Source organism: Pristis pectinata, chromosome 11, assembly GCF_009764475.1.
Source record: "Pristis pectinata isolate sPriPec2 chromosome 11, sPriPec2.1.pri, whole genome shotgun sequence".
In the NCBI taxonomy this organism is placed as follows: Eukaryota; Metazoa; Chordata; class Chondrichthyes; order Rhinopristiformes; family Pristidae; genus Pristis; species Pristis pectinata.
In genome coordinates this window covers 31,248,608-31,262,667 of record NC_067415.1, presented here as the reverse complement: position 1 = coordinate 31,262,667, position 14,060 = coordinate 31,248,608, and the positions used below count along the sequence as shown (strand labels likewise).

Sequence of the window (14,060 nt, the reverse complement as noted above, 5' to 3'; positions counted from 1 at the left end):
TGGGAGGAAAGGGTTAGATAGTCATAGGTGTGGTTTGATGGGCGGCACAACATGGTGGGCCGAAGGGCCTGTATTGTGCCGTATTGTTCTATGTTCTATGTAAATATTTTCTGTCTAATGGAAAATTAAAGCTTGTTTCTAGTTAGCACTTCAAAGATCACTTGCTTTCCAGATAAAAATTTTCATCATTTTAAACTGATTATGTACAAGAATAGCTCTAGTTAAAAGAATGTTGAGGGATAAACCCTTAATGCAAGCACTTAAGCATCTTTATCACTGAAGAGGTCATCATTTTGCTTTCTAACAACAGACCTGTTTACTGAGATAATTGTGAAGTGGTATGTTTAAGAACCCAGACATGCAATTTCTTGGAATCAGTTCCCAGAAAGTCATTATCATTTGCAAGAGCCATTATTCTTGGCTCAAGTTCAGAATAGCCACCATTCCTCTCTGGAAGATGAGCAACAAACTGGAAAAAAGCAGGAAGTGGACAGCCTATACCTGATTACCGGAAAGAAATTTACTTATATCATCTATTTCAGAATCTAGTTTGTGTTAAATGCTAATCTCTTGCTTGTGTTGATTATTGGTCCACTTGTCACAATGCTTTTAAAAGTGACACAACTATATTTATATTTTAATATGGCTACTTTGACTGTGTATTGCCAAAGGACTTGATTGAGCTCTGGTGCACTACAGAACAAAGTTCTTATTAATCAAATAACATTTGTTTATGAAGGGAATTATATGGTATCAGTGAATTTTTGGCATTCTGGTTTACTGTTCACAGGATTTATACAGTTTTGTTTTTCCTTCTCTAGTACCTCTATGAAAATAATAGGAATGAAAACATATTTAGTGACCCCTGTTACCAAGCCTTTAATGAAGAATTCAACACAATCTTGAGAAGTTGGCGACCAAGCATACTGCCAAACGGTAATAAATGTTCGTATACATTTCTCCAGTAACAGTTTATCTAAATAACTGTGATTATGACTGCTTTTCATGTATATTCATTTAGTTGAGTAGGTTTAGAAAAGTCTATATATTTTGCGAATGGCTAAGATATAGCATTATTTAAACTAACATACTGGGTCACACCTGCACATGGATTCATTGACAATCCTAATTTTACTTGCACGTAGTTGAATATATATGGTTTTAAAAATTAAGATCAAAACTAATCAAACATATTCATTTCAAAGGTATGCTGAGAAAGGTTCAACAGAAGAATTGCAATTACTAGTAAGAATTGCAACTTTTCATTTAAATTTCATCCAGCCGCTAATAGAAAAGGTAGCTAAGTACTGCTGTTTTTGATTGTCTGCTCATCAGAACAAGAAAACACAGACAAGGATGAAACATGGTTCTGAAAACAGCTGCAAAATGAATTATTTTAATGTCCACATCAAAGTGGTTGATATGCAGCTCCTGGTGCAAGTATGTTCAGTAGAATTCCCAAACTATAATAGCTTTCAGGGATATGGTACCATTGCAGTTAAGTTACTGGTCTTGTATCTAGAGGGCTGGCTGTTGATGTGGGACATATGTTTGAATCCCACTACAGCAGTTGAAGAAATTAAATGTAGGTAATTATTATCTGGAAGATAGACGTAGCTTCAGTAATGGTGATCATGAAGCCATTAGATTGTTGAAAAAAATAAACCGATTCACTAATGCATGTCAGGGAAGTCATTACTACTTGGTCTGGCCAATACCTGACTCCAAACCCATGAATTTTATTGACTCTTAACTGCCCTTTAAAAATGGTCCAGCTAGCCAGTCAGTTCTACAGGCAATTAGGAAAGAACAATAAATGCCAACCTTGCCCTAGTCCTAATCCATAAACAAATTAATTTAAAAGAAAGTCCAGCCATACTTTTTTTATGTACTGTATTGAATACTTGACTATCAATTACTGCCCTTCTCTGTATTTCCCTCCATAATATCTCTATTCTCAAATGGAATTTGGTTTTATTCTTAGCTATCCAATCTAGCTAAGCAGGGCATCACCAGCAAAGGCTTTTTTTTTCTGGCCCAACAGCATTGCCTCAGAAGGCTTCCTCCTCTTCTTCATTATCTCGAAGGTGTGACATTTCCCAAAGACGTATGCTCAGCATCCACATATGCACTGACAGTACCCTGCTCGACTTCTCCATCACCTTGCTGCCTCTGTTGACAGGTTGCTGGTCCAATCTTCAATCCTGGATGAACCACATTTTCTTTTGTTTAAGCACGGGGAAGGTCATTTGCCCTTGGCATAAATGTAATCTGCTGTTGATTTCATCTCCCTTTCTCCTCATCACAGATTGAAGCAGACTCTTCACAATCTAATTATCCTTTCTAAATGAGAGTTCTTTCCATGTCCACATTCGTACTGTCTTGTTTCCAAAACGTCCTGTGCTCTTGTCCCCTTTCAACTTTGGCCGAAACATTCATATGTCCCTTTTATCACTTAACAAACTAAACATTCCAATGTTCTTGGTGTCAGCTCCAGATTCTTCGCTCTCAATCACCTTCATGTCTGCTTCCTACTGCTACCATGATCGGTCTGATACATGACCTCAGCTTGTCATACTGGCCAGTTCTCCAGTGCATCAGATTTAAAATTCTTATCTTTTGTTTACATTCATTTATAGCCTTTCCATTCCTAGTTTCTTCAGCCTCTGTAATTGTATAGACTTATTCCCCATTGTGTTAATTTGTAAATAAATATTTTCCTTTGGCTATTTTTTTTTAGGATCAATATTTTCACGAGTTGAAGAGGATTATCTATGGAACAGCAAGCAGCTTGGGCCACAATCACCATTTGTACTTCTTAATACTTTGCTCTATTTTAACACTAAACACTTTGGATTAAGGACCATTGAGCAGCATTTGAGACTTTCCTTTGGAAATGTTGTCAAGAAATGGAATAAAAACTCTGACAATACAGTATGCATTCGATATGAGGTACCTGCTTTGTGTACAAATGACAATCAAGGTAAGAAATTAGTTGGAACAATATGGATTACTTTTTATTTACCCCTTATACTCGCACCAGTACATTTCTAAGCATTTTTTTCCTTTGCCTCATGGTAGCCATTTTATATGTCTGTATATGTGATGTAGGTGCTTCACAAGTTCATTTTTAATTTTAATAAACTCATAGTTTGCCCTCTGGTGATCTGAACAAACAAAAGTCAATTATAGATTTTGATATTGTATTGGTTTATTATTGTCACTTGTACCAAGGTACAGTGAAAAACTTGTCTTGCATACCGATCGTATAGGTCAATTCATTACACAGTACAGTTACATTGAGTTAGTACAGAGTGCATTGAGTTAATACAGAGTGCGTTGATGTAGTACAGTTAAAAACAATAACGGTACAGAATAAAGTGTCACAGCTACAGAGGAAAGTGGCAGTGCAATAAGGTGCAAGGTCACAACAAGGTAGATCGTGAGGTCAATCCATCTCATCGTATAAGGGAACCGTTCAATAGTCTTATCACAGTGGGGTAGAAGCTGTCCTTAAGTCTAGAGGTACATGCCCTCAGGCTCCTGTATCTTCTACCTGATGGAAAAGGAGAGAAGAGAGAATGACCCGGGAGGGTGGGGTCTTTAATTATGCTGGCTGCTCCACCAAGGCAGCGAGAGGTAAAGACAGAGTCCAAGGAGGGGAGGCTGGTGTCCGTGACATGCTGCGCTGTGTCCACAACTCTCTGCAATGCAGATTGTACGAATGGGCATCAATTCTAACTATAGGAGGCTCCTTTAATCATAGTTGTTTTTTCAAATGGAACCAGAGAGGTGAAGGCACTAAACAGGAATCCCCAGGGCCAAATGGATTCAGTCCAAACCATATAGTCTGACCACTACAGAATAATTAAAAATTTTACCTCTCCAGGGTCTCTCAGGCCGCATTGCTTAAGGAGCTGAATGGTGAGTGCATTGTGCAAGCAAAAAGTTCTGTTCTAGAATGGCATCTGGTCAACTTAAGCCCAAATATGTATATAAAAAAGGCACTACCACCCGAAGCAGGCACGCTCTTAATCCACTTGGAAGCTCTGAAAGTAGCAACCAAGCCATAGTTGGTTTGTAACGACTGAAAAGTGACCAATCTCCTTTCTGGTCCCTTATGGCCCATTATTGCCAATACTGGCATGTTCAAATTGCCCTGTAATCAGTTCAGTAAAAATGGTTCACCTTCTTTGACAATTAAAGTTTTCTACAATTACAAAAGTTCTTGTGTTTGTATTTGGAGCTTTGAATGCTACTCTATCTTAGTTTTGACTTTGGAGCTCACGTTAAAAATAATAGGTGACTATTTAGAGGCATTTATATTGTGTTTTCTTGGATTGAACACTGTTAGCTACAGAAATCCTTTTTAAAAATTGGAACAATGTGACGTACATACAGAAAATAAACACTGACAGATATACAATCTCTTAGTGATTTGTTTGCTTAAAGACACATTTCAGCTATATCAACAAATTTAAAGTGATTAAATTGTATTTTTAGACAAAATTACACCAGGAAAGCGAAAACGCGAGGAGGATGAACTTATATTTGAACAAAGAGAAAACGCAGCTAATCCATCAAGATGTCCTGTAAAAATGTTTGAGTGCTACCTCTCAAAGTGGTAAGGCTAAAGCTAACAGATTTAAAGCTAGCAATTTTTTTAAGCACTTGATCACCTTTACAATGAAGGACATTGTTTTTTTAATTCATTCTCAGGATGTATCTGGCATGGCCAGAATTGACGCCCATTACTAATTGCCCTGAAAAAGTAATAAATTGACTGTAGTTTGCAACCACAGGTGACCCTCACATCACAGCAGTAGAGGTAACTGTAATTCGCCCTTATGGAATTCACAAATTACTACCAAAAAAATCTGAGATATGAAATTTATGTTGAAAATATAAACACATCTATTTTTATCAACTCACATTTCTTGACGCATGCTCAGATGACATGGCTTCACATAATGGAAAATTGCGATACAGATTGTTTTCTAGGAATGCAACCTCCCGCAACTCAGTGATCGCCTCTACTACTAAAATTAAAATTGAATTACAGTAGTCCTGTCAAATATGCCTCAATTACAGCAATGCTAGAAAAAACATTATACTAGCATTGTTATAGATGGAATTAAATGTTAAAGTACACCTAACAGGAGCTTTAAAGATGAATTAAAGCAAGATGTATGTAGGTTTTAGGTAATCAAAGTGAAAGTGTTGTTTGGGAAGGTGGGGTGATACAATGTGTTAGGCTGATGGGTGAATGACCTCCTTCAGTTTCTTAATGATTCTATCATAAATCTTTCAATAACAGGACCATCTGTTACAGCCTCTTCTTCTCCATCTTTCCGGAAATATTTTAAACAGCATTGTTTAATTTTACTTTTTGTGCAAATCCAAGCCACATCTGATATAGGAATCATAAAGTACCTCTTCATTGCTATAGTTGTATCTAACCATTTTTTAAAACATTCAGTGCCAACTTTGGAATGTTGACTCCATTGTAAAATATGAGTTCTGTTCTTTTTCAATCTTTTTATTATATAATATAAAAGAAAGGAAAGAAAAAGATTTATTATATAAATAAAAAAGAAAGAGAAAAAAATCCCCAAATCAATAAAAAAATTATAAACAATATATCAAACCGAACTAAGCTAAACAGAAAAATTTCAAAAAAAAAGAAAAAAAAAGACTGGACTAAAATTTCTCAGTAGAAACAGAGCACTATTATGTCGTCAACTCCGTTCCTCTAAGTTGGAAAGTTATTGAAAGGGGATCTATATCATGTGAAAATATTGAATAAATGGACTCCAAATATCTTCAAATTTAAGCGAAGGATCAACAGTACCAATCCTAATTTTTTCCAAGTTTAAACATGATATAGTTTGAGAAAATATGCGTTCTGGATCATTACTTTTCCCCACTCCTTTTAGAACACACTACACCTTCTCCTTGATGTTCTTTACACTGATACCAGGAAGCAACATGCACTCACATTGACAGTTGCATAACCACCTCTCTTCACTGCTAGCCATGGCCATTGCCTTTGGAAAAATGCATTTCTACCCTTTATTCTTTCTTTCCAGGACAGTTCATTGTCTTATGGTGCTTTCAGGCTATCCTCACGTCACTTCTGAACTGAGACTGGCACACCCTGAAGATTCTTGCACTTCCTGACCTTCTGGTGGGATTACCCTTTTTACCCCAGACAATCCAAAGAGCCTCCTCAATAATTTCAGCTCTGCTTAAATTCAGTCATCTGGAAACATTTTCTGAACGTGCCTATCAGGACACATGAAACATCCTAAAGTTCCTACAGGCTACAGGAATTGGAGGCAATAGTCCTCAACTGTCTGTCCATGTTTTAAAAGACATTTATACTCTATTTTTAGATTTGCTTATTATTTTATTACCGTGACTGATTTAACTATTATTATTTTTCCCTTCCCTTCTCAGTTTTAAAATGTTATTATTCAATTATTCATATTTTTCTATTTTAATCCTTGTTTAATTTACTCATTTTAATTATATGCTTCTTACTGTGTTGCAATTACTACAGGTAAACTGCTCTCTCATCATTTCCCATTATTATGCTATGGCCCTTTCTCACCCCATTTCTTTAAAATACCTTGCTTAACGGTCACTATTCATGTTGTCTATCACCTGATCAGTCTTGACATATCTTCATTTAGTCTTTTGCCTTGCACCTCTCTCTTCCCCCTCTACCTACAAACCCCCACCACCACCACCACCTGGCTCTGCTTTAAAAACTGTAAACCCGCAACTCTTCTCCCAGTTCTGAGCAAGGGTCATTGACCTTGACTGGCTGAGTTCTTCCAGCATTTCTGTTTTTGTTTCAGATTCTAGCAGCTGCAGTTTTATTTGTTTTGCAATTTAATCCGACTACTCAAATGAATTAAAATGTTACTTTCTTAATTTAATTAATTACATACATTTACAAATTAACAGCACTTCACTGAATGCCCATATTTACCATAATTCCTAACTTCCTCATGCTTTTGAAGCCACAATAGATTTAAGTGGCATTCTGTGTGACCACTGGAATCACACTAGAATGCAAAGCTGTCCAAAGTTTTAAAATAAATACTCCACAGACAGAATTATAAAACAAAGGGAATGTTATAATTTGCAGTTTGAATTACAGGCCAACAAATGGCAGAGATTAATTACAGATAGAGAGATACAGTCAGTTCAGTGAAATTCCTTAAAAAGAGTTATATCAGTCGAGTTAACTCTCCAAGTTAGACTGAAATAAAGTAATGCACTTCTGAATATAGGGAATGCTATTTGAAATGCATCCAGTATCCAACCTGAATGTATTCCTCCGGTTTCCTCCCACATTCCAAAGACGTACGGGTAGGTTAATTTGTGTGTAAAATGGGTGGCGCGGACTCGTTGGGCCGGAAGGGCCTGTTACCATGCTGTAAATAAGAATTTTTTTTAAAAATTACAAAAAAAAGATCCTAGTATTATTTGATTTAGTTCTGGGAAATGAATTTGGACAGATACCTCAATTATTTATTCATACAGCATTTAAAAAGCAACAGATAAAACATGATAAATCAATGTTGAGTTTGGCAATCAGTACTTCCTGTGTAAGCAAAAATGATCAGTTATATAATGAAAACAATTAGGATTGAGACATAGTCAGGTTCATTATTGGAACAGAACAAGTAAGTGTTAAGGAGAATGAGGCAGTAATATTAATAAACAAATGGACCTATAGAAGGAAATCTCTAAATAGAAGTTGTAGAGTACAAAATAAGTATTTATTTCTGCATGTGATAAAGCTGTTATTATGCAGAAGTGTCAGTAATCATATACACTTGAGTTTAAAGCTCTGAGACGGAATGCAACATTCTAACTCTGAAGCAAGGGTGTTATTGGTACCAACTGACCACTCCTTTCGATATATTTTAGAATCTCAAAATGTTACAACCCTGAAGGAGGAGTTTGGCCCATCAAGCCAGTACTAACTCTTTGAAAGCTATTCAGTTATTCCCACTCCTGTGGTCTGTCTCCATAGTTCATTATTATTTTCCTTCGTAGTTGTATATCCGATTCCCTTTTGAAAATTACTATTGAATCTATTTCCATTAATCTCAGTCAATTTGTTTTTCATTTTGCCCTATTTGCACAAATTGCATCTATTATAAATCATGGTACATTATATCAAAATTATAATGGGTAGGTGAAAGGAATTGGGAAATGACTGATTTTATTCTAAATCTATTCTACAATGGACTATTTTACACAATCTTTTGTTCCCTAGCCCTCCAAATCTACAACAGAGAACCGACCTCTTTTATCTACAGCCAGAACACTCCAGTGCCCCTGATGGCCCGATTTGGTTCTCCAATATCCCTTTGGACCGTAACGTCTTAGAAAATATGCTTGTACGGATTCTTGTGATAAAGGACATATATGAAGAAAATGAAAGGGACAATTCTGAAGTAGATGAAGATGATGTTGATTGAAATTTCCCATACAATAGTGACACTGCAGTTGGGCAAAGAATCATGACAGTGTATTGTCAGGCCACTAGAATTTAATACAGGAAAACAATGATGTGGATTTCCTGGAACAACCCTCTATAATTGAGTTTTGTAGCAATATACCCAGATGGGTATTATGTAAATAACCCTAAATGAGAGGAGAATAGCAGATGTTAGCAGTCTCCTTAGTGACTTTTAGGATATGTATACTTCAAAACAACTGCTCTCTCAAGTTTTTTTTTTAATTATTTATTGAATTGGTTTGTTGTCAGAATGTCAGAAAGCATTTCCATTTGTAACTTTTTACATTACAAACTAAGGATCTCAAATGTGTTGTGTAATTTTTTTTCTGAATTTTAAGAAATTTGCATTAAAACAAACTACAGTGTTTTGGAATTTCCCTTAATAAGGAAGGGATGGTTTTAATGGGTGCTATCTCCACCAGATAGGTTTGCATCTACGTAATTAATATAGTCTTAGCACTATAAATCAATTTAGAGCTAGCCTCCTGATGGTTGTCCTTTCACAAATGTACCAGTTGGTGGAGTTTTCACCACAGATTCTGTAAGCATTAATTATTTGTTACGCTGATGGATGGTGCAGTCTATTTTAATTCTCTGTAAAATAACTGCTTTTATGGAAAGAAGTCCTGAAATAAAGAATTAAGAGGATTACTGAAAACTGGCTGAATGTCATAGTAGAAGGAAAACCAGGGAAGTAATCTACATGTACTCTGAGTCAGTAAAGTAAAATTAATGTTTTTGGTTAATACTGTTCAGCTGCTTGAATAACTCCAAAAATGCAACTCAAACCTGGAGTATAATCATTAGCCCAAGAGCTGAGGCAGCAGGTACATCATCACAAAAAAGGGGCAAAGTCTGAAATGGCGCTTCTGAGCTGGGCTGAGAATAGTTTGCAGCAGAATAATCATTGAATTCTTGCCTGTAAAAATTTCTTCATTAATTGGATTTGGCTCAATTAACTCCCACCTACAGAGTAGTCCAACAGTGGGAATTTAAAAGTGTCAGAGTTCTTATAGTAGGTACCCTATTGGATGAAGCCAAAGTTGGAAAGTGTAATACCATTCCTTCATTGCTGCTGGGTCTAAGTTCTATAGCTTCCTTGCCAGTAGCACAGAAGGGGTTTAAGGTGGTGGCTCAGTTGACAATGGTGTATCTGAAAAGGGTAGGTCTATACCTAACTTAAACATGCAACTCTTGACTGTACTGCGCAAACCTCACACAAGAGCATTGGGTTTAAAATGAATGATGTGTTAACATTTGGAACCTGATAAAATAGAATTATGTGTTCAAGCGATGATTCTGTTTTGTGGACTGTCTGCAGAGTCCTGCAATAGTTAACAGCAGTTGACTAGATTTGTGGTGATGTGCCATGTGCTGAACAGCCACTCTAATCATTAAGCTTCAACTTTTGATACCAGCTGTAAGTGGCACTGGAAAATGGAAAGAGGGAAGGTAGAGGGCTCTTTTCAGTCTGGGCTGTCAAAGCAACTCATTAGATGGTGTTACCAATAGACACAGACCAATTCCCCAGTCAACAACAGTTCACAATATACCTCCCTTCTGCTTAGTATCAAAAAATTAATTTCATCATTATGGCAAAATAAAAACCAATGCAAAGCCAACATTACAAGCCAATTTAAATACTAAGCCGTGGTAAATACTATGCAAATGAAACTTATTAGCCTTGTGTATTCCCTAAATGCCAGCCTTCTTCATACCTTTTCTAATGATCCTTGCAGTTGGTGTTAAATGTCGACCATGAACAGTTATTGATGTGGAAGGCCCAACTTTGGATAGTACCATCTTGATATGCATGTCATTTTGTTTAGTCACTCTACCCTAAATACAAACTCAAGTAATTTCCTGACAGTCCTACAGGCTAACAGTCCATAATCCCTGCTTTCAATTTCACCTTTCTTAAATAGAAGAGGGACACGAACAATTTTCAATCTAAAGAAACAATTCCCAAATCAAGAAGACTGATAATAATTGAAGAATAGCCATCTGATGCAAGGCAGAGGACTAGCATTCCATTTGCTGCTACAAAATATTGATTTATTTAACAGGGTATTCTGTATATATTTTAAATTTTATTTTCAGTATCTGGGCATTGCTGTAATGCCAGCATTATTGCCCATCACTGACTGCCCTTGAGAAGGCAGTGGTAAGCCACCTTGAACTGCTGCTTTTCTTTCAGTACTCCCACGGTGTCGTTGAGAAGGGAGTTCCCGGATTTAGACCCAGTCACAATGCAGGACCTGCAATATATTTCCAAGTCAGAATGGTGTGCAATTTGGAGGGGAACCTGTGGGGGTAGCGATGTTCCCATGTGCCTGCTGATGTTTGTGGTGGTAGAGGTAGCAGGTTTAAGAGGTATGATCCGAGTAGGCTGGCAAGTAACTGCAGTGCATTTTGTAGATGGCACACATTACAGCCACAGTCGACTAGTGCTGGAGGGAATGAATACTTACAGTGGTTGATGGGTGCCAGTTAAGTACACTGATTTGCCCTGGATGGTGTTGAGCTTGAAAGTTACCGATGCTGAACTCATCCAGGTAAGTGGACATGTTCAATTACATTCCTGACTTGTTTCATGTAGATGGTGGAAAGACTTGGGGTGCCATTGAACGTCAGGGGTAGGTGGTTAGACTCTCTCTTGTTGGAGAAGGTTATTGCCTGGCACTTTTGTGGCACATATGTTAATTGCCTTTTTGTTTAGTTCTTGCTCCATGCAGGCTAAGGCTGCTTCATTTTTTGAGAAGTTGTAAGTGGGATTGACCATTATGTAATCATCAGCAAACATTCCACTTCTGACCTTATGATGGAAGGATGGTCATTAATGAAGCAGCTGAAGACAGTTAGGCCTAAGATTCTGCCCTAATGAATTCCTGCAGTGTGCCTCCAGGCTGAGACGATCGACTTTTGATGACCACAGCCATCGTCCTTTGTATGAGGCAACGCCAACATTTTTCCTTGATGCCCATTCATTTCAATGTTACCAGTGTTCCTTGACACAACACTCAGTCAAATGCCGGCTTGATGTCCACTCATACCACACCTAGAATTCAGCCCCTGAGTTGATGTTTAGGCCGAGGATATGATATGGTTCTACTGGTGTTGGTTTATTATTGTCACTTGTACCGAGGTACAGTGAAAAACTTGTCTTGCATACCGATCGTACAGGTCAATTCATTACACAGTGTAGTTACATTGAGTTAGTACAGAGTGCATTGAGGTAGTACAGGTAAAAACAATAACAGTACAGAGTAAAGTGTACAGCTACAGAGGAAGTGCAGTGCAGTAAGGTGCAAGGTCACGACAAGGTAGATCGTGAGGTCAGAGTCCATCTCATCGTATAAGGGAACCGTTCAATAGTCTTATCACAGTGGGATAGAAGCTGTCCTCAAGCCTGGTGGTATGTGCCCTCAGGCTCCTGTACCTTCCACCTGATGGAAGAGGAGATAAGAGAGAATGACTGGGTAAGGATGTGATAAAGTCTGCTGAGTTTTCCTGGCAAAACCCAAATTGAGTGTCAGTGACCAAGATATTGGTAAATGTGAACGTGAACGATACCATTGTGTCACTGTTGATTGGGCAATAGTTAGCTGGATTGTACTTGTCCTGCTTTTTGTGAACAGGACAAACTTGTGCATTTTTCCACATTGTTGGGTAGGTGTCAGTATTGTAACCAAGCTAATCCAGTAGAGTCACAGGCACAACTAGTTCTGGAGCACAGGTCTTCAGTACAACAGCTGGGATATTGTCCAGGTCTGTATTCAGTGATCTCAGCTGTTTCGTGATACTGAATTAATTGAAGATTGACTTCTCTGATGGCTGGTATCTCAGGAAGAAGCCAAGGTGAATATCTATACAGCACTTCCAGCTAAACATGGTTACTAATGCTTCAACTTTCTCTTTAGCACAATGGGCCCAGTCATCGTTGTGGATGGAATGTATATTCTTGGAGTCTCCTCCTCATGTAAACTGTTTAATTACCCTTCATAACTAGACGAGATTGGACTACACAGCTTCAATCTGATCTGTTGGTTGTGAGATTGCGTAGCTATTGCATGCTGTCTAACATGCAAGTCATCCTGTCCTGCATCTTCTCTGGGCCTGAACCTCTTCATTTTTAGGTGCTGCTCCCACCCTTCTGCATTCCTCATTGAAGCAAGGTTGATCCCCTGGCTTGATAATAATGGTAGAGTATATGCCAGGTATATGGTCTGGCAGATATATGCCAGACCATGAGATTTGTAACATTGTACATTGCTGCTGCTGCTTATGGTTCATAACCCATTGTAGATGCTCAGTTTTTTGCTGTTCAAATCTGTTCTGAGTGTCACCCGGTTTGTAGTGACCCCACTGGTGTCCTCATTATGGAGACAGGACTTTGTTCCCACATGGTCTGTGCAGTCATCACTTCTGATAATGCTATCATGGATGGATGCATCTGCCATAGGTAGATTAGCAAGGATGAAGTCTGGTAGGTTTATCCCTCATGTTGGTTCACTCAGCATCTGCCACAAACCCAATCTGGCAGCTTTTGTCCTTCAGGATTCAGCAGTTCAGTCTGCGTTGATGCTACAAAGCCACTCTTTTTGATATGTAACCAGTCTGAGGGACAGCAATTTAGACTCCAGTCCTCAGATGTTGTGAGGAGGACTTTCCAAGTTTGACTGGGATAGGAGCAACTTTGCTGTGTACGAATTCAGTTGAGGTTTATTCATTTACTTCCATTCTCTGTTTAAATGAGGCAGTATTGGCACACTGAGTAGCTTGCTGGTCACTTTGAAACCTTGGAAGCCCAATCCAGGAAGGGGAAGGAGCCAATAGCAGCCATCCTTAACCATATATCCATCGTGCTGCTCTGCTTATTTCTATGCACTTCTACTTATATTTTTAGATATACCAGATTTTTTGTTGAATGGAATTCAGATTTCTTTTGTGTCCATGTCCTCCATTAATTTTAAATTTATCATCCTGAATCTTAACATTTTATTATTTAGATGGCTCTTGGGTTTAAATTACAACCACCTTCCCGCTTTACATTGAATACACATTCTCACCAAATTTCCATCAATAAACCGTTGAGCAAGGCACTGTTTTCAGATTCACCCAACTCTAACTAATCTGCGTTTGCTTTTAAAAAAAAACTTCATATCCAAAATATAGTCTTCAACATACCAAATGTTTTGATTATTAATGTGGTGCTTTGTGTGTTTTATTCATGGATTGCAACTCCATTTGTTTTACTGAATGCTTCCAACCTCTTACAAGTTTTGTACATGATGTATGCTGGATCATGGTCAACATCAGTGGCCTTTAACTGCATCACAAGTCAGTCATTAACATGTCCACCCACCCATCAACTGGCTTAAAATACCTCATTGATCGAATATACTGCTTATTTAAAGCACTAACATGTATTGAGTCAATACAAAACACACAAAAGAATAACAGATTGATTTAATAATGCATTTTGGAAGTAAGAATCAGTGAAAGAAATATAGTTTAA

At 37.7% G+C, this 14,060-nt stretch overlaps 1 protein-coding gene across 3 annotated transcripts in view; it reads left to right on the top strand.

Annotated features, from left to right (window-relative positions):
* Positions 1-9,196, top strand: part of zmym2 (zinc finger, MYM-type 2) — a 116,067-nt gene extending 106,871 nt beyond the window's left edge. For 2 of the 3 annotated variants that reach the window (XM_052026524.1, XM_052026523.1), the window contains exons 22-25: positions 822-936; positions 2,741-2,983; positions 4,504-4,624; positions 8,297-9,173. In XM_052026524.1, the coding sequence (XP_051882484.1) occupies positions 822-936; positions 2,741-2,983; positions 4,504-4,624; positions 8,297-8,501 (684 nt within the window). In that variant the 3' untranslated portion in view covers positions 8,502-9,173. Of the gene's footprint in view, positions 1-821; positions 937-2,740; positions 2,984-4,503; positions 4,625-8,296 lie in introns of all 3 variants that reach the window. The other variant, XM_052026522.1, reaches the window with a different exon arrangement.
* The last annotated feature ends 4,864 nt before the right edge of the window (positions 9,197-14,060 follow it).